General features: G+C 53.1%; 1 protein-coding gene and 1 long non-coding RNA gene across 3 annotated transcripts; one reads left to right on the plus strand and one right to left on the minus strand.

The window, feature by feature from the left end:
• Positions 1-8335: 8335 nt before the first annotated feature.
• SIVA1 (SIVA1 apoptosis inducing factor) lies at positions 8336-14492 on the minus strand. 2 transcript variants are annotated; one of them, XM_003902336.3, is made up of 4 exons: positions 14278-14492; positions 11875-12069; positions 10942-11098; positions 8336-8564 (listed from the first exon to the last, which is right to left on the minus strand). In XM_003902336.3, the coding sequence occupies exons 1-4, from the start codon at positions 14393-14395 to the stop codon at positions 8507-8509; spliced, it is 528 nt and encodes a 175-aa protein (XP_003902385.1). In that variant the 5' UTR covers positions 14396-14492; the 3' UTR covers positions 8336-8506. The 2 variants fall into 2 exon arrangements, with proteins under 2 accessions (XP_003902385.1, XP_009210638.1); XM_009212374.3 differs by lacking the exon at positions 11875-12069 and having other exon boundaries at positions 14278-14476.
• A 169-nt stretch (positions 14493-14661) lies between these two features.
• LOC103886542 lies at positions 14662-16342 on the plus strand. Its single transcript, XR_650262.1, has 2 exons — positions 14662-14762; positions 15502-16342. It is a non-coding gene; the product is annotated as an uncharacterized LOC103886542 (long non-coding RNA).
• The last annotated feature ends 2381 nt before the right edge of the window (positions 16343-18723 follow it).

The raw sequence follows: 18723 nt of genomic DNA on the forward strand, positions 1-18723 counted from the left end.
GACACAGCAGGTTGGCCACCAGGCTCCGGGCAGTCGAGTGACCCGCAGAAGGGGTGGGAGCCAGGGGCCCTGGAGCCTCAGCTTCCTCATCTGTCAGATGGACTCCCCGTAGGTGTGGACAGTTGCAGAGTCAGGCCCCTAGCGATGGCAGTTGGCCCCTCTCTAAGGCATTCCCAGGGGTGCGTGGCTGCCCTCACTTCCACTGCAGGGGGTGCCCCTCAGGGAGCACAGGCTGGGGAGGATGTTCTGCTGGGTCTGTGGGAGCCAAGAACAGCCACATCTGGAGCAGCCCAAAGCTCTCCTCTGGGTGATCCCTTATTGCTTCAGTTCTAACAGGCTGCAAAACTGACACTGCTTTTCAGGAAATACACAAAACATGACACAGCAAATGATGCTCCGAGGGTAAGAGGCATCTGGATTTCAGATCTATTAATAATGTGACTCTTAGAAACCAAAAAATGCAGCAATGCCTTTCCAATATCCTCAAATTTTGAGCAAAGCATTACTGAAAGTAACCAAGGGATGGAAATTGTCAGGCAGAGGCAGCGTCTCCCAGACAGCCAGGCTGAGGCGCATGAGCTGCTTCTCCCAGCAGGGCCCCCTCTGACAATGTAGGCCTGCCTCAGGGCCAGTTCTTACCTTTTTTGTGGTAGAGATAGGGTCTTGCTATGTTGCTCAGGCCAGTCTTGAACTCCTGGCCTCAAGTGATCCTCCTGCCTTGGCCTCCCAAAGCACTGGGATTACAAGGTGTGAGCCACCACACCTGGCCCCTTAGGGATAGTTCTACAGTCCGGAGAGAGAGAGGCTTCAAAGTCATTGGCATTAGTACAGACATGACCCTGTGTTATGTCCCCGTTACAAGTGGCTGAGGACCTAACAAAATGAACGCAGAAATGGAGACCCTCTGAGAATTTCCTGACCCTCCTAGCTGCCCCAGACAGAACCATCTACAGCAGGAGGCAGCATCCCAGGGGTGGGGTGGAGGGTGTCAATGAGGGGTGAGATGTGCACGGAGATGCACATCTCAGAGAGGAAACTCCAGGAGGTGCAGGTGCCCCTGCAAGGGGCAGTCCAGTCCTGGCCAGCAAGGCCAGAGCAGGTGGAGATGGGCAGGACCCTGAAGCCTCACCAGGGCCTGCCGAACAGTGAGGGCTGTCTGAAGAGGTTATAACAGGAATATGCCAACCAAGAGGAAGCTCTCCTTCCTGTGTCGGAGGTACCCCGAAGGAAATAATGCATAAAGTGTCCATTTCCAAGACAAAGTGCCTTAAATCAGCTTAGGTCCGCAAACTACAGCAGCAACAGGATATACTAGGCCCCTGCTTGGATAGCCAATGCCTGTTTGTCACCCCCATCCCCCGCCCCTTAGTTGCCCTCACCTGAACCAAAGTTTAGTCTAAAATGAAAGCTTACTAGCCTCCAAAATAGCTCGCTTGGTCTGTTCTTACCAGCCCGCCCAGCTACTTAGGTCATAAGTCAAATATCTGAAGAGCCCCTGAGTTAACTAGAATTGCAATGCATTGCAACAAAATGCAACAAGACAACCCTAAAGAAAACACCTAAAGCCCCTACCCAACAACCAATAGGTGACGTCCAGGAAGGTTGTGACCTCATAGTACTCAGCCTATGAGGAACCGGGGGCGGGACCTGCGCACAGGGGATAAATTGCTTGTTGAAACTGTGCTGGGTGTGCCAGCCCATTAGACACCCAATCTTGCAAGACCATCATTGAAAGTCTCACTTTGGCTGTTCTCCGGGTCTCTGAGTCCATTCTTTGGGTGTGGATGGGTGAGTTTGTTTCTCACATACGCACATCATGCTCTTTCCAGCACAAGGCCGGCCCGGAAGGGAGGAAGATAATAAAAGTGACTTTAGCACTTAGACCTCCCATGTTTCAGCAGGTGTGGGTAACTGAAGGCTCTGCAGGTCCCTGGGTCTGGGGGCCTCAGTGTTGTAGATGAGGTCTCAGGAGCTGAGAGCGCTACTGCGGCATGTCAGGATAAGGCCTAGGCCTGCCTTCCCAGAAGATGTCACTTCCAGTGAATGTCCGCTCAAAGGCTGAATTTATCATACAACAGATAATTATTTCATCCTTTTGCTTCTAGCAAGTCTGGGACAGAGCCACAGAAGGGGCTGACAGCATGTAGGTTTTTTTTGTTGTTATTTAAAAAAAGAAATCTAACAATCGTTGCCCTTTAATTAAGGTGTCTAGACCATTTACATTTAATGCAACTATTGATATGGTTGAGCTTAAATATACTATCTTGCTCTTTTTCTATACGTCCCATTTGTTCTTTGTTCACCCTTTATTGTCTTTTTTGGATTAAATAAGTATTGTCGGTTGTCTCATTTTATCTCCTTTATTGGCTTATTTTTTGGATTTTACCAGTTTTCCCACTGATGTTCTTTTTCTATTCTAGTATACACATACAATCCAGGATACTGCGTTGCATTTAGAATAAATATATTTTGAATAAACGAATGAATGTAGCTCCCCAACCCTCTGGGGATTTCATGTAAGTGAGATTATGCAGTGTTTGTCTTTTTGTGTCTGGCTTATTTCACTCAGCCATAGTATCTTTAAGGTTCGTCTGTGATGTAGCATGTCAGAATTTTATTTCTTTTAAGGCTGAATATTATTTTACTGCATGTATAGACCACATTTTGTTTATCCATTTGTCCCGTAATGAACATTTGGGTTGTTTCCATCTTTTAGCTATTGGGGATAATGCTGCTATAAACTTGTGTACAAATACCTGTTCACATCCCTGCTGTCAATTCTTTTGTGTCTATACCCAGAAGTGGAATTGCTGGATCAAACAGTAATTCTATGTTTAGTTTTTATTTTCCTTTTATTTTATTTTTTTGAGACAGAGTCTCACTATGTTGCCCAGGCTGGTCTCGAACTCCTGGGCTCAAGTGATCCTCCCGTCTCAGCCTTCCAAACCACTAGGATTGCAGGCATTAGCCACTGTGCCAGGCTTATGTTTAGTGTTTTGAGGAACTGCCTGCTGTTTTCTGCACTGGCTGCACCATTTCACATTCCCACCAGCAGTGCACAAATGTTCCAATTTCTCCATATCCTCCCCAACACTTGTTTTGTTTTCAAATAATAGCTATCCTGATGGGTGTGAGGTGGTATCTCATTGTGGTTTTGATTTGCATTTCCCTCATAATCAGTGACGCTGAGCATCTTTTCATGTGCGTGCTCTTTTTACATATTCTTTGGACAAATGTTTACTCAAGTCCTTTGCCCATTTTTGAATTTTTTAAAATTGTTCCGTGTTAGGAGTTCTCTATGTACAGATGGTCCCTGACTTACAATGGTTCAACTTACAATTTTTCAACTTTATGATGTTACAAAAGCGATACACATTCAGTATGTTCCTTAACAATATTTCCAACTTGTGATGGGTTTATCTGGATGTAACCCATTGTAAGCTGAGGAGCATCTGTAGAGACAATTTTAATTTTTTTTTTTTGAGACAGTCTCGTTCTGTCACCCAGGCAGGAGTGCAATGGCGTGATCTAGGCTCACTGCAACCTCTGCCTCCTAGGTTCAAGCGATTCTCCTGCCTCAGCCTCCTGAGTCGCTGGGATTACAGGCGCCCACCACCACGCCCAGCTAATTTTTTTTTTTTAATATATTTTTAGTAGAGACAGGGTTTTCCATGTTGGTCAGGCTGGTCTCAAACTCCTGACCTCAGGTGAGCTGCCAGCATCAGCCTCCCAAAGTGTTGGGATTACAGGCATGAGCCATCATGCCTGGCCTTTTTTAAAATTGACACAGTCTTGCTCTGTTGCCCAGGCTAGAGTGCAATGGCGAGATCTCGGCTCACTGCAACCTCCGCCTCCTGGGTTCAAGTGATTCTCCTGCCTCAGCCTCCTCAGTAGCTGGGATTATAGGTGTGCGCCACCACGCCTGGTTAATTTTTGTATTTTTAGTAGAGATGGGGTTTTTGCCATATTGGCCAGGCTGGTCTTGAACTCCTGACCTTAGGAGATTCGCCTGCCTCAGTCTCCCAAAGTGTTGGGATTACAAGTGTGAGTCACTGCAGCTGGCCTAGGCAATTGTCTTTTAAATAGATTATATATATACATATTTAAAGACAGGGTCTTGCCATGTTGCCCAGGCTGGCCTTGAACCCCTATCAAGAGATTCTCCCAGCTTAATCTCCTGAGTAACTGGGACTACAGGCACTTTTAAAAATCAGAAAAAACCCTGCCTTTTGTGTCCTCCCACACAGTGACCATTTCAGGTGCTTGTCATATCTTTGTGTATATGCACTTTCCATCTGGTGTCATTTTCCTTCTGCCAGAAAAGCCTCTTTTGATAATTTTTGTAATTCTTTCAGCTTTGTATGTCTGAAAAGTCTTTATTTCACCTTCACTTTTGAAAGATATTTTCACTGGGTATAGAATTCCAGGTTGACATTCTTTTCTTACAAAACTAAATTTGGATAACTGTTTATTCAAGCCAGGCACGGTGGCTCATGCCTGTAATCTCAGCACTTTGGGAGGCTGAGGCAGGCAGATCACCTGAGGTCGGGAGTTTGATACCAGCCTGACCAACACAGAGAAACCCCGTCTCCACTAAAAATACAAAATTAGCTAGGTGTGGTGGCGCATGCCTGAAATCCCAGCTATTCGGGAGGGTGAGGCAGAAGAATTGCTTGAACCCGGGAGGTGGAAGTTGTGGTGAGGCAAGATCGCGCCACCGCACTCCAGCCTGGGCAACAAGAGGGAGACTCTGTCTCAATAAGTAAATAAGTAAGTAAATAAATAAATAAATAAGTTTACTCAAGTTATTTGCCCAACCCACAGGTGTTGTTCACTGTCTGCTTGCAGTTTCTAGTGAGAAGTCTCGCTGCCATTCTTTGTTCCTGTAAACACAAAGTGCCTTTTTTCTCTGGCTGTTTTTAAGATTTTTATTTTTCACTGGTTTGGAGGAATTTCATGATGTGCTTCATGTAATTTTCTCCATGTTTCTATTGGGGTTTATTGAGCTTCCTGGATCTGTGGCTTTATGTTTCCACCAAATTAGAAAATTTTACAGTCATTATTTTAATTATATTTATCTAGAGATGGAGTTTCGCTCTTATCGACCAGGCTGGAGTGCAGTGGCGCGATCTCAGCTCACTGCAACCTCTGCCTCCCAGGTTCAAGTGATTCTCCTGTCTTAGCCTCCCAAGTAGCTGGGATTATAGGCAACTGCCACCACACCTGGCTAATTTTTGTATTTTTAGTAGAGACGGCATTTCACCATGTTGGCCAGGCTGGTCTCCAACTCCTGACCTCAGGTGATCCGCCAGCATCAGCCTCCCACAGTGCTGACTAAGATTACATGCCCAGCCTACCGTTATTTTTTCCAAAAGTTGTCTCCACCCTGCTATGCCCCTCGTCCAGGGTCTCCAGTTACAGGCACAGTAGGCTGCCTGAACCTGTCCCACAACTCAGAGGGGCTCTGCCATTTTCCCCATGTTTTTTCTGTTCCCTTTTGGATCGTTTATATTGCTATGGCTTCAAGTCCACTAATCTTTTGTTCTGCAATGTCTATTTTGGTTTTAATCTCATCAGTGTATTTTCCATCTCAGACGTTGTATTTTTGTCTCTGGAAATTGTTTGGGCCATTTTTATGTCTTTCATTCCTTTTCTTAACATGCTCCTGTTTTCCTCTATCCTTCTTAATAATGGCCATTCTGATGTCCTTGTCTACTTAGTAGACAGAATTATTCTACCACCCGGTGCCATTTCTGGGTCTGTTTCTACAGACTAACTTTTCTTCTCATTGTGTGGTGTAGTTCCTGCTTCTTTGCAGGTTTGTTTTTTTTTTTTCTTTTTTTTGAGATGGAGTCTCGCTCTGTTGCCCAGGCTAGAGTGCAGTGGTGAGATCTTGGCTTACTGTAACCTCCACCTCCTGGGTTCAAGTGATCCTCCTGCCTCAGCCTCCCGAGTAGCTGGGATTACAGGCACATGCCACCATGCCTGGCTTATTTTTGTATTTTTAGAGATGGGGTTTTGCCATGTTGGCCAGGCTGTTCTCAAACTCCTAGCCTCAAGTGATCCACCAGCCTCAGCCTCCCACAGTGCTTGGATTACAGGCATGAGTTATTGACACCCGGCCTCATGTTTGTTCTTAAAAAAAACAAAATGTTTCCCCCTTACTTTTGAGTTTTGTTGTGGATTCTATTAAAGTACTTGCAACCGTTTGGTCTTTTTGAGGCTTGACTTAAAGTTGTTAGGAAGGCACAGAGCAGTCTCTAGTCTAGGGCTAATCTAGCCTGAATATGGCATCAATATCCTTTTGAGTCCTCTACCCTGTTCTCCATGAATGATGTTTCTCCACACTTAGTGCTGGGAATGTGACTTGCTTCCTGCTTTCTTCCAATGGCTCTTTCCCCAGCCTCAGGCAGTTTCCCAACACACAGGAGCCATCAGTCCTCAGCAGGAGCCTTGTGGGGAACAACACTGAGGCAATTTCTACTCCAGTGTTCCAGCTGCCCTGGGCTCCTGGCGTTTGTTCCCTCTCTCAGGCACTGCTATCCTGCACTGGCTGCTGTCTGCTGTCTACAGATCTGTATCTGTATCTACATCTGGTCGTCTATAGGCCAGTTTTATTGCTCCACCACAGCTGGAAGACCAAGAAATATTTACAAACATATATGCCAGGTACTGCTCTAGGCAAAGTCCCATCCCTCATGGAAGCGACACCTCAGTTAGTAGAGAGAATAAGTACATTTGCATATTTGCTTAAATATGCATTACATCCAGTAGTAAAGTTAGGTAGGGACGGAGAGTGATGGAGGGGTTGTCCTACACATTAGGGCACTAGGATGCTTCTCTGAGCTGAATCCGGGGGAGCCCTATGGCGTTCCAGAGGAAGAGCTCCCCAGCCAGAGGGAGTAAAGGGGGTGCAGGAGAAACATGCTGAGCATTCTCAGAACAGCAGGAAGGCCGGGCTGGGGCAGAGCAAGCCTTGGGACGGGGGAGAAGGGGTGAAGCCAGAGGCTGTGGGGCCACAGGCTTTTATTTTTAAAGACATGTTTAGCCATTGGAGTGTTGGGACAGGGGAGTGACAGACCTGGCTGCTGTATAAGGACAGACTGCCACGTGCAGGGCAGAAGCAGGGAGCCTGGAGGGCGCTATGTAATGACCCCACAGGGGAGGGAGGCAGGCTGGCTGGAGCAGTGTGGTCCTGTGGGGCAGGGATGCAGCCAGAGGATATGAAGGGAAAAGCCGACAGGCCCAAGGGGGCAGCGACAGGAGTAACAGAAATGAGGGCTTGGGTGGCAGTCTGTTGTGGACACCTGGAAGGAGTCAGCACATGGCTGACTGTGGCCACTTGCTGCTGGTGCTCGCGGCAGACGGTCAAGGCCGTCGTCCTCAGTGCAGGAAGCCCCCAGCCAGTCCTCTGCAATACCCTTCTAAGTTGCCCCCTGGAATTTTACCATGCTGACCACCTCTCTGAGGGTCCCCTCTACCCGTGACATGGGAGTGGTATATCCTTGGCCCCAGGGCAGCAAATCCCACTCTGGGCCTGGCTCCAACCCACCACCTGGGCACCACTGACTTTTCTCTAAGAATCAGCATCATCTGCTCCTCCAACAGCTTCCCAGGAACAGCGAAGGCTCTTCTTAACTATCCCCAGCACACGCTCCCACCCACCCTTTGCCCCAACCAACCTTTACTCTAGTCCAGAGCTTCTCCGAGGGGCTGTGGCTCCACTGCTCATTCATCCCTGGAGGGGCTGGGACCTGCCTCAGTGGACCTGTGTGGGGACCAGCACTCAAGCCCTCTTCTGTCCTCCAGGGCACCCCGCCTCCTCTCCTGTCAACTCCTCTTCCTTCAAGGCCCCACACAAGCTACACTGACTGCAGGGGGAGCACTGCTACGGCCATCTCCCTGCTAGAGCAAAGCTCCCAGAGGGCAGGGGCCTATCAATCACACAGGGTCTGACCACACAGGCACCAAAAAAGTAAACTAGACACCAAGATGTGATGGATCAGGTGTACATGACAGTGGCATCTGGGGATGGTGTGCGAGTATCACCTCTCTCCACGAGGGTCTAGTACACTGGTTGTGTACCCTGGAGCCAGACCTGGGTCCTTTCTCCCCATTACCAGCTGGGCAAGCTGGGGAGGAGCGTGCTCTGGGCTGAGATTTCCCATCTGTAGCAGGAGGCGAGTGAGGGGCCTCACACAATGCACAGTGGGGTCTCTCGGAGCTGGTGGGTAGACAACAGGTGCAGCAGGCCCCGCCCACTGACTGTTCCTTTGGCCATCCCAGGTGGAGGGTCACAAACTCCACCCTCAGAAGTGCTGACAGACAAGAGTCCTCTTGTGCAAATATAAAGAGGTTTATTCATTCTGTCATTAGGATACAAAATAGAACATGTAAAAGGCCTTCCCACTAACCCCACAGTTCAGTATGAACACCGAGCGCTCGTCCAGGGAAGGCTGCCATGCACGGCGTGGCTCTCCGTGAAGGCAGCCGGCTTGAGCCAGCCTCAGGTCTCGAACATGGCGCAGCTGGTGCACAGCACTTTCTCGTACATGTCACTGCAGCTGCGACAGCGTCAGGGAGGGGAGAGAAAAGCTGCTGTCAGGGGCTGAATTGTGTCCACCAGTCCCCACCATTCAAACGTCAAAGTCCTAACCCAGAACAGTTCAGGACATGACCTTATCTGGAGACAGGATGACTGCCGGCAGAATCAGTCTAGATGATGGCACTGATGTAGGGGCCCTAAGGCAACACGACCAGCATCCTAAAAAGACTACCACGTGAAGAGAAGGACACAGAGAAGACATGAAGCTACAGGGAGCGGGCGGCTGTCTACAGGGAACACCAAAGATAACAGTAGATGTGGCCGGGCGCGGTGGCTCAAGCCTGTAATCCCAGCACTTTGGGAGGCCAAGACGGGTGGATCACGAGGTCAGGAGATCGAGACCATCCTGGCTAACATGGTGAAACCCCGTCTCTACTAAAAAATACAAAAAACTAGCCGGGCATGGTGGCGGGTGCCTGTAGTCCCAGCTACTTGGGAGGCTGAGGCAGGAGAATGGCGTGAACCCGGGAGGCGGAGCTTGCAGTGAGCTGAGATCCGGCCATTGCACTCCAGCCTGGGCGGCAGAGCGAGACTCCGTCTCAAAAAAAAAAAAAAAAAAAAAACAGTAGATGCCAGAGAGTTCAGGACAGGTTTCCCATCACAGCCCCAGAAGGAACCAGCCCTGCCAGCACCTTCCTCTCAGACTTCCGGTCTCCAAAGCCGTGTGGCAGTACCTCCCTGCTGTCTAAGCCACCTGGTCTGCGAACTCAGGTACAGCAGCCCTAGCTGATTCCCACTGCCAACCAATTTACATGGAGCCCAACCTGGGTTTCCAGTAGGATAGAAGCTCTCCAAAGAAACCTCCAGATGACCTGCCAGAATTCACCGAACCACAGTGGTCTACACTGAAGCACATCAAACAGTGCTTTCTTCTGATGTATCAAGACTAAGGCTAGGGCCGGGCATGGTGGCTCACGCCTGTAACCTCAGCACCTTGGGAGGCCGAGGCCGGAGGATCACCTGACGTCAGGAGTTTGAGACCAGCCTGGCCAACATGGTGAAACCCCATCTCTACTAAGAATACAAAAATTAGCCGGGCGTGCTGGTGCACACCTGTAATCCTAGCTACTTGGGAGGCTGAGACAGGAAAATTGCTTGAACACAGGAGGCAGAGGTTGCAGTGAATCAAGATCACGCCACTGCACTCCAGCCTAGATGACAGAGCGAGACTCTGTCTCAGAAAAAAAAAAAAAAAGCTCTAAGGGTAAAGGTGAGAGAAACCAGCAAAACACAGGGAGAAAGTGATGAAGAGAGACATTGCGAGGAAACAAGACCGGCAATGGCTACCCCAAACACGATAGGACCATGGAGTCAACAAGGCAGCCAGAACTGCTTGCCACCCGGTGTTGCAGAGTTTGCCAATAGTACTGTGGGTGAGCCGGGAAGACAGCCCCTTCCCGGCCACCAGCAGCCAGCTGGAAAGCCCTGCAGAGGATGGGCAGGATGCCCTGCAGATGATTCCTAACCTGGATGAGGTGCGTTACCCCACTCCTGCCCATGGTGAAGCCATGGGAGCCGACCACAGGCACGCAGCGCTTCTCCCTGGTGCTGCCCACCCTCTGCCCAGGGCTCGCCATCTCCAATGAGTCAGGCCTCTGCCCTGACTGAAGAAAGGCTCGAGACAAAGGACTCGAGATGTAACATGTGGTTTCTATTTTAGATGGACAATTTCAGACACTGTTTGGACTAAGCTTGCTTTGGGTCTACAGAGCCAGTTCCACATGTGTCCAGATGAAGTCATCTTTCTCAAGGGGCAGGGCAAACAGATTCCACACTGTCCACTCCCACCCACCAGCTGAGTAGCCCCTGTGGTGAGAACGCCCCTCCCCACCTTAGGAGTAAGGACGGGATCCAGCCAGCTGCAGCAAACCCACCCACAAATGGGAGACTACGCAAACATTCCACTTCCTGCCTGAGAGGGTCTACAACCAAACAGCACGCATGACTGTGGCGAAGCTGCAGTGTGCACCTGTGTCACCAACCAGGGGCTTCTCAGACAGTGAGGAGGACCGGGAGGGGGTTGCTCAAAGGCCAGAGGAGGAGGAGGTGGGGGCGCTCAAAGACCAGAACAGGAAGCGGCTGAAGACAGACCGGAGCTGGATACACAGCAGGTCATCTGTGAGGTTCAGCTTTCCCTTAGAGAGGATTACTACCACTAAAGTTGGGCCAAGCATCTATTGCCACCATGTCCCGTTAGGCAATGCCAGATGGCACTGCATCAGGTGCCACACATGTGGGAGCTCTGGGCCCTTCCCAACATGGGTGACCCACCCGTCCCCCGTCACAGCTTGCTGGGGTTATGGGACCTCAGCAGCTCCAGGGACTGAAGTACTTACTCCACGAGGCCACACAGGGTACAGGCCACAGAGCCACAGCCCCAGCAGGTGCGCACACACCGCCCGCACAGGGCTCGCTCACACTGGCTGCAGACGGCCTTCCCATCTACGGCTCGCACACATGAGGAGCAGGCGATGGACACTATCCCGGATGGGTCTGTGAGGAAGAAACGCCATGCTATCAGCCTGCAAGGAGACGGGAGTTTCCGGGACTGCTGGGCTACCTGCCTCCATGCACACCTGAGGGCAGAGGGCTCTGACCTGCTTACCCCATCCTCACCCACACTGGGTCCTTCTGACAACCCAGAAGCCTGGCACAGTGCACAGGACCCCGTTTCACTAGCGAGATCCAATGTGAGACATGCCTGCAGGTGACTCCAAGTTCAGTGCTCCTTCCCTCACCAGGTCCCTCTGCTACCTGCTGGAAGGATCACTCTTCCCCTGCTGCTTGTCAGAACTCCATGTGTCCCATCTGGGTCTCAAAGTGTGGCCCACTGCCTTACTGGTTAACCAAGAGGTGCCTGAGCTCCTCCCAGACACACCAACCAGCCTTGAGGTAGGGTCAGGGACTGCATTTCTAACCAGCAACACAGGTGATGCTCTGAGACCCACACTCCACACTGCACAGGGATGGGAGCGCCGTGTTTCCAGCCATGTGGGACCATTCCAGGGGGCTGCACGCGGAAAGCAGATGGGATACCCAGGGAGTCTCTGCTGCTTTTCTGGCCCAGTAGTTAGAAACTGTTTTATCACTTCCAGTCTTGAATGTGAGACCTCCTGATAACAGGAGCCTTCTGAGCCAGAAGGCCAAGCTCTAAGTCAGACTCCTGCTTCCCCAGGGAGGAAAAGCCTGAGCTTGCAAATGAAGAAAAGTGCCTGTGCCACCACCTGCTCTCAGTGCCACAGCCACGAAGGGCTGCTGGTGCCACTCACCAGCTTCGGAGGCCTGCCCAAGGCTCCTGATCAGGCGGCCGTCTGGTCCAATCAGCATCTGCCCACGTGCAGCCCTCGGCGCCCCTGTAGGGCCAGGCTTTGGGGACTCTGGCAGGTGAACGACGGCACAGCCTTCATCCCACACATGGTCCAGGTAGGCCTGGGCCCCGAGGAAGAGGAGTCGCTTGGTCTTCTCTGGGGGAAGACAAATCATTCTCACATCCTTCACTGTGTACCAACGAAGCCCCTGCATGGCCTCTTAGTCTTTCCAGCCTCACATGAACCCCATCGTCCTCCTGTGTGCCCTCTGTCACCCAGTGACCCCAGCCTGTGTTGTGCCCTGGCGAGCTGGGTCCTGCTCTGCCTCTGAGAATGCTCGTGCCTCCCTTCCTTACCTGGCTTAGTTGTCATCTCCTCCAGGAAGGCTCAGGCCCTGCAGCCCCACCTGTGCCTGATGCAAGGGTTCCCTCTCCTATCACTCTGCTCACTTTCGGCAACTCACGGCCGGCCTTGCCTCACTGAGCTTGTTCCCCTTTCTCCCTTTTCTGCTTCCCCAGCACTCCTCACCTGGAAAGCAGGCTCTGTGGAATGCATAGAGGGAGCTCTGCACTGTGGAGCACTAATTCACAAAGCTTGTCACTGCCAAGGAAACAGCCAGAAGCTTGGAGCTGGGCCTGCAGCCTCTGGCCAGCGCACACCCCCTTCACCTGCTACAGAGTTGCTGGCAAGACAAGCATCCCAGAACCTTCCAGATTTCGTTCTAGAATACCCACCCATCCCTGGGAGCAATGATTTTCCATCAGGCCACAGTTCAGTCACTGGGGGAGGTTCAAAAAATCAGATGCCCAGGACCAGACCCAGAAATGCTTTGTTTTTGCTTTTTTTTTTCCCACCTCATTATAACACAGTAAAGGCAGAGATCCCAGAAACTCTATGTGGCTTTACATGAAATGGGCAGGAATAATAGTGGGTAACTCAAATGGAGTAGCTGATGCCAGCCCACAACACCCTGCACCTCTTCCTCCTGCCCCCCCATACCTTCCCCCATCTATAATGGGAAAGGAATGGGACAGACATGTGGTGAGGCTAATCCTTGTCCTTAAGGCCTTGTGGACAATTCGAGGTTAAGAGATCAGGGTGACAGCTGTGGCCTGGAATTTGGAAACTGTCACACAGTTCAAAGTAGATGTCCTGCATTTACCTACTTTGTAAAGAGTAAAGAGCCAGACTGAGCCAGGCCCCGTTTCCATCTTCCTTTCTTGCCTGCACAGTGTTTGAATTTTTCAACTGTCCTGAGAGGGCAGACGCCTGCAGTCCAGCCACAGTTCCCATGGCATCATTCCTCTTAACTCCGCATGGCCCGGGATAGCACTCGCTTGCACAGCCCTAGCACACTGGAGACACGGCACACAGGAACCTCGGGAGGGAGCGTCTTTCCTTCATCCCCAAGGCACAAGCGGCACCAGACAAATCACACCCCCCGGGTCATCCTCTAACTGCTCTACAGGTGCAGACCTTGTGCCCCAACCACTAGGCAAGGTAAGCTCCACTTTGTACCTGCCCCAGGGTATTAATCATACCAGTCAGAGTGATGATCGATAAGACCAACACGCCTGAAATCCAAGGGAGAAAGCCAGAGAAGGCCTGGGAGCTCACTGCCCTCACATCCCACCCAGAACTGGACATTCCAGCCACACGGAGTCCTACTTCGCTCTCCTGCTGCCTGGCTTCTGCCTCGGCCTCTTCCTTCCCTGCCTCTGCCTGGCTAACTCGCACTCTCCCCACAGGATTCGGCTCAGACTCTGTTCTTCCGAGAAGCCTTCCATGCCATCCCTGCAGGTGCGACTGCACAAACCTGTGCCTGCCCGGATCACCTGTGGCGATTCCTTCTCCTGCTGGTCTCCCCAACTAGGTTGGGGAGCTCCTGGGAGACGGGACACATCTGTCTTGCCCGCCTTTGGTCTCCCAGGACAGCCGCAGTGCCTGGCAGGGGCGGCGCGCTCCATGAATACCTCTTGGGTCAGGAGGGGCACTCTTCGGGTTAACTGCATGCAGGACGCCCCGCTCCCCGCCCTCTCCCAGGGCATCCTGCACGGGACAGTCCTGAAGAAGCACCAGGCAGCTGCCGCTCACTGAGGGGCGGCGACTAACCGGGATCGTGGAAGAGGGCGCGGGGACTAACGGCAGCGACCCTCTTCTTTCAGGTTGTTGGACAAGGTGGGTGGACGCTGGGGTCCTCACATCCCCCTCACTGACTCCAGCCCTGGGCGTGGCCAGCTTGTGTAACCGCGGCCAGAAAGCAGGGCCCTCGAGCCCCCCGCTCAGGCCTCAGAGGAGACACTGAGGCCCGGCCCGTTCCAGGCCCCGACGCAGTGGACCCTCGGCAGCCCTTCCGGCACTCACCGAAGACCTCCTGCGAGTAGCGCTCGGCACACACGCCGCGGCTCACCTCCCTCTGGCCCACGCGGACCTTGAGCTGCAGCGGGGCCGCGTCCGCGAAAGGGCAGCCCCGCTTGGGCATTGCCTCGGGGCCGGGAGCTACGCAGCTCCCCGGCCGCCAGCCCCTTACCAACGACGCAGTGACGTCACAGCCGCGCGCCCATCCGTGGGCGTGAGCGGGTTTGAGGCAGAGGAAGCGACGCGGCGCGTGATAGGCTGCGGGTGAAGTGGGGGGCGGGGCTCCTGCGCGGAGCGGCGCGGGATAGGCGGAGGACGAGATCGGGGGTGGGACTCATACGCCAGTGTACTGGATTCGACCGCGCGGGAAAGGCCAGGGGCCAGGTTGAGGATCAGGGTGGGCGGGTCTGTGGGAGGGATTTGTGCGCACGCGGCTCAGGATAGGCAGGAGGACAGTCTAGGGGCGGGGTTCCTATGCAGTGCGAAGCGAGGTAGGCTGGGAACCAGGTCAGGGGCGGCATTCGGCTGCGCGGGAAGAGCCAGCGGGAGAAGCCGAGGGTCAGGAGGGTGCAGCAAGGGCGGTGCGTTTAAGGGGCGGAGCTTGTGCATCGGGGGCGGGCCTCGTTTGAGGATCGGCGTGGGATACGCCAGGGCGACGTCGGGGCGGGTCTAGTTTGAGGAACGGCGCGGGATTGGCCAGGGGACGGCCGGGTCGGTGGCGGGATTCCTGTCAGCTTTTGTTTGATGCCTAAACAGTAGACACTGGTTATAGTTCCTCATTTACTTCTCCGAAGTTAAGGGGCAGCCCGCTTTTTCCTAGCTCTTTTTTCCTTTTAGAGACAGGGTCTCGCTCTGTCACCCAGACTGGAGTGCTGTGGTAGTCTCGGCTCACTGCAGCCTCCGCCTTCCGGGCTCAGGCGATCCTCCCTTCTCTGCCTCCCGGGTAGCTGGGACCGCAGGCGCGCGCCTCCGCGCTCCGCTTTTTGGTTTTGGGTAGGAACGGGGTTTCGCTCTGTTGCCTCGGCTGGTCTAGCTCCTCGCTGTGGCGGTCCCCGCCTTCCGGAAGTAAAGGCGTGTGGGGGCTGCGCTCCGAGGGCCGCGTGCGGCTGCCGAGCGCCCCCGGGCGGGGGTGTGTGGAAAATGTTCTTGCACCGCGGGGTCGTCTGACTTGGGGTCCCCAGGCCGCGCGGTGCACCCGCGTCGTCCCTTCTCCGGGGTTCTGCTCACCAGAGGCGGCTCTCCCCTGCCCGGCGGGTGCAGAACCGACGCGTCCTGTGGCGTGGGCTTCACCTTGGACTACGTTCTCCTCGCGGCTCGGTCGGCGCCGCCTCCCGTGTGAGGAGCTGACGCCTGGAACCCTGCAAACCCATCCCGCGTGACACCCGCGTCGCAGCTGCCCGCACCCCCTCGGAGGCAGCGCACTCCTCCCTGGCCACGGGTGGCCGAAGCCCCACCAGCCTCCAGGTCAGATGTCCTTTCTCCTTCTCCTGCCGCGGGGTTCCCCGCGGTGGGGGGCGGGATCCAGCATTCTCGGCTCTTCCTTGCCACTTCGCCGGCATAATGGAGAATTCCTTCTGCTTTAGGGAAATGACTTGAAAGTTGCTCAGTTGGAGTCACGTGTGACTAAACACACGTTTGGTTTATCCCAGAAATAGATGAAATTCTCAGAGAGGAGGATTCTTTTCAATCTCATAGATCGTGGGGATTTCTAAAGATTTTCCTGTGTTCAGACTTCAAACTACCCTAGGGTCGCATCACCATCGTGGACAGATACAGAACCTCGGGCAGGTTGTGGAGCGGGGCTGTCCCCCGGGCCGTATGCCGGTTCCTCAGAGGCTGCTGGGCAGGACTCTGCTGCTTCAACAAACTTGCCTGGCTAACACCACCCGCTCGCCGTTGAATGCCTTCCTGGGCGAAGCCATGAACCCTCCAGGGTTAAGCCCCAATTTTGCGGCTCACCTGCCCTGCAAGTCAGATGGATACTTAACTTGTAAAGAAACTGGTAGCTGTCCAAAGTGCTAGGAAAAAGGAAAATTCATTAAACAAAATCATTGTCATAATTTTCCTCTAATCGGTCTTGAGGTTTCTTCTGGAGAGTGGCTGTAAACTTTGGCCCTGCCCTGACGGGGCTCTGGGGCCGGTGGGCGTGGGGTTAGTGTGCCCTCGTGGGATGCCTCCTGACCCTGGCTGATGGCCTCAGGCCTGCGTATCCAGCCGTGCTGGCATTCCTCTCACCAGCAGCTTGCTTCTAGGCCTTGGCAGGCAGCCTGTGGCTTTTGCCTGAGCCGTGATCAGTTCATTGCTATCATGATGGCCTCTCTGGGAGATCCCTGACCAGGAGGAGAGTGAGGTTTGGGTGCGAGGGTCAGGTGAGAGCTGGAGGAGGCAGGGCAGCAGAACACATGAAACCACAGAGCAGGTGTGTGACTCACAGGGCTGGAGAGAGGAGGCAGCGTTCCTCACAGGCCAGCGGGAAGGGGGAGCCTTGGGGAACAGGCAGGCCCAGCCAGAGGATGGTGAGCGAGCCAGCAGCCTGTGCACCAAATCTGTATTGGGGTCCAGGGTGTTACCCAAGTGCATTTCCTGTGGAGTGTGGTTTCGAGCCGGCAGGCGTCAGCTTCATGGTATCTTGCTGTGACTGGGTGGTGGTCACTGTGGCATGTCTGCACAGTCCGTGAGGGGTGTGGGGGTCAGGGGCCGAGTCCAGTAGGTTGTATCCAGGTGTCCTATAGGGAGCTGGTCACCAGCAAGCAGGTGTATAAAGCAGAGATCTGGGTGGACCACCCTGGGCAACTGGGAGGAGGTGAGGAGCTAGAAACTGTGTCAAGAATGACTGAGCTAGGCCGGGCGCGGTGGCTCAAGCCTGTAATCCAGCACTTTGGGAGGTCGAGATGGGCGGATCATGAGGTCAGGAGATCGAGACCATCCTGGCTAACACGGTGAAACCCCGTCTCTACTAAAAAAATATAAAAAACTAGCCAGGCGAGGTGGCGGGCGCCTATAGTCCCAGCTACTCAGGAGGCTGAGGCAGGAAAATGGCGTAAACCCGGGAGGCGGAACTTGCAGTGAGCTGAGATCCGGCCACTGCACTCCAGCCTGGGTGACAGAGCGAGACTCCGACTAAAAAAAAAAAAAAAAAAGAATGACTGAGCCCTGCTTCTGTACCACAAAGTCCAACTTTTCTTCCTAATGGATGCCATTCTGAATAAATCTTATCATAAAACGATAATAATTCACTACAATTATCACTAATTTGTCTTTTACCCATGTATTCAACAGAGACCACTCTGACCCCGTCTACACTGGGGCTGTGTTATTGATACAAAGTGGAGAGAACCCCTTACCATAAGCACTCAGACCCTCCAAACATCTGCTACTGAAAAGAAGGGAGTGGAGACCCGAAAGATTGGCCTGGCTGTCTGCACTAACCCACCGCTCAGTCGCCAGAGCCTCTTGGCTCTGGTCCACGTGGAAGTGAGTGAGTTGGTGCTGGGGGAGAAGTATTTCCCCTCTGCGTTGGTGTCTTTTTACCCTGTGAAACGCCTGCCGGGATTCCATCCCGAGAGGGAGGAAAACGATGACAATTAATGTTCTGGTGGAAGATTTAGCACCTACTACAAAACAGAGGTTTGAAAACCTATTTTGCAGCTCTCAAATTTCTATTTAAATGACTTGACTTTGACGGCCCAGTGCAGATACCAGGGCCCAGTGGAGAAAGCCCTCAGCCCCCTCTCCCCAGGAGCTTACCCCTGCCTCGAGGCTCTCTTTTTGTCTCTCTTGCTATGTTATGAAAGGAGAGCATCTGGGAACACTCAAAGGCTGACTTCTGCCTGTGTGTCCCACCCTATCCCAAGGTGGCTGTGCTGCTGAGGGACTCAGGCCTGAGGAAGCAAGTGCCCGTGGCCTGGGGCAGGGCCATGCAGTTGCATGGCTTTCCTGTCGCTCAGGTCACTGAGGGCTGTTCTTGGCACTGTCTAGAAAAGTTGCTTGAATCCCTGGAGTCACAGTAATCTCATAACCCAACCTATGCCCCCGGGCCCCTGCCATGTGAGTAGAGCCTGCTGAACTTCTTGTGCTAGTGAGAGCGGCTGACAGCCACAGTGCTCAAAAGTCAGGGTCTAACCCCACCAGCCTGGCCTTTCTGTAGGATTCCCTGTCTTTGAAAGGATACTGGAAGGGCAGTTGTTTTTCTAAACTTACTCCGAATTCTGAGCCACCGCACCTGGCCTAAATATGTTTTTTTAAAACTAAACACACTGGTGCGGTGGCTCCCGCCTGTAATCCCAGCACTTTGGGAGGCTGAGGCAGGCGGATCATGAGGTCAGGCGTTCGAGACCAGCCTGGCTAACATGGTGAAACCCCGTCCCTATTAAAAATACAAAAATTGGCCGGGCGCGGTGGCTCAAGCCTGTAATCCCAGCACTTTGGGAGGCCGAGACGGGCGGATCACAA

This window comes from Papio anubis, chromosome 7 (assembly GCF_008728515.1).
Source record: "Papio anubis isolate 15944 chromosome 7, Panubis1.0, whole genome shotgun sequence".
NCBI classification, from domain to species: Eukaryota; Metazoa; Chordata; class Mammalia; order Primates; family Cercopithecidae; genus Papio; species Papio anubis.

Excerpts from the sequence above, each read along its gene's own strand:
- SIVA1 (XM_003902336.3), bottom strand. The coding sequence starts at position 14,395 with ATGCCCAAGCGGGGCTGCCCTTTCGCGGACGCGGCCCCGCTGCAGCTC. Across the intron at positions 12,070-14,277 it reads CTACTCGCAGGAGGTCTTCG|AGAAGACCAAGCGACTCCTC; the intron begins GTGAGTGCCGGA and ends GTCTTCCCCCAG. Across the intron at positions 11,099-11,874 it reads TGGGCAGGCCTCCGAAGCTG|ACCCATCCGGGATAGTGTCC; the intron begins GTGAGTGGCACC and ends TCTTCCTCACAG.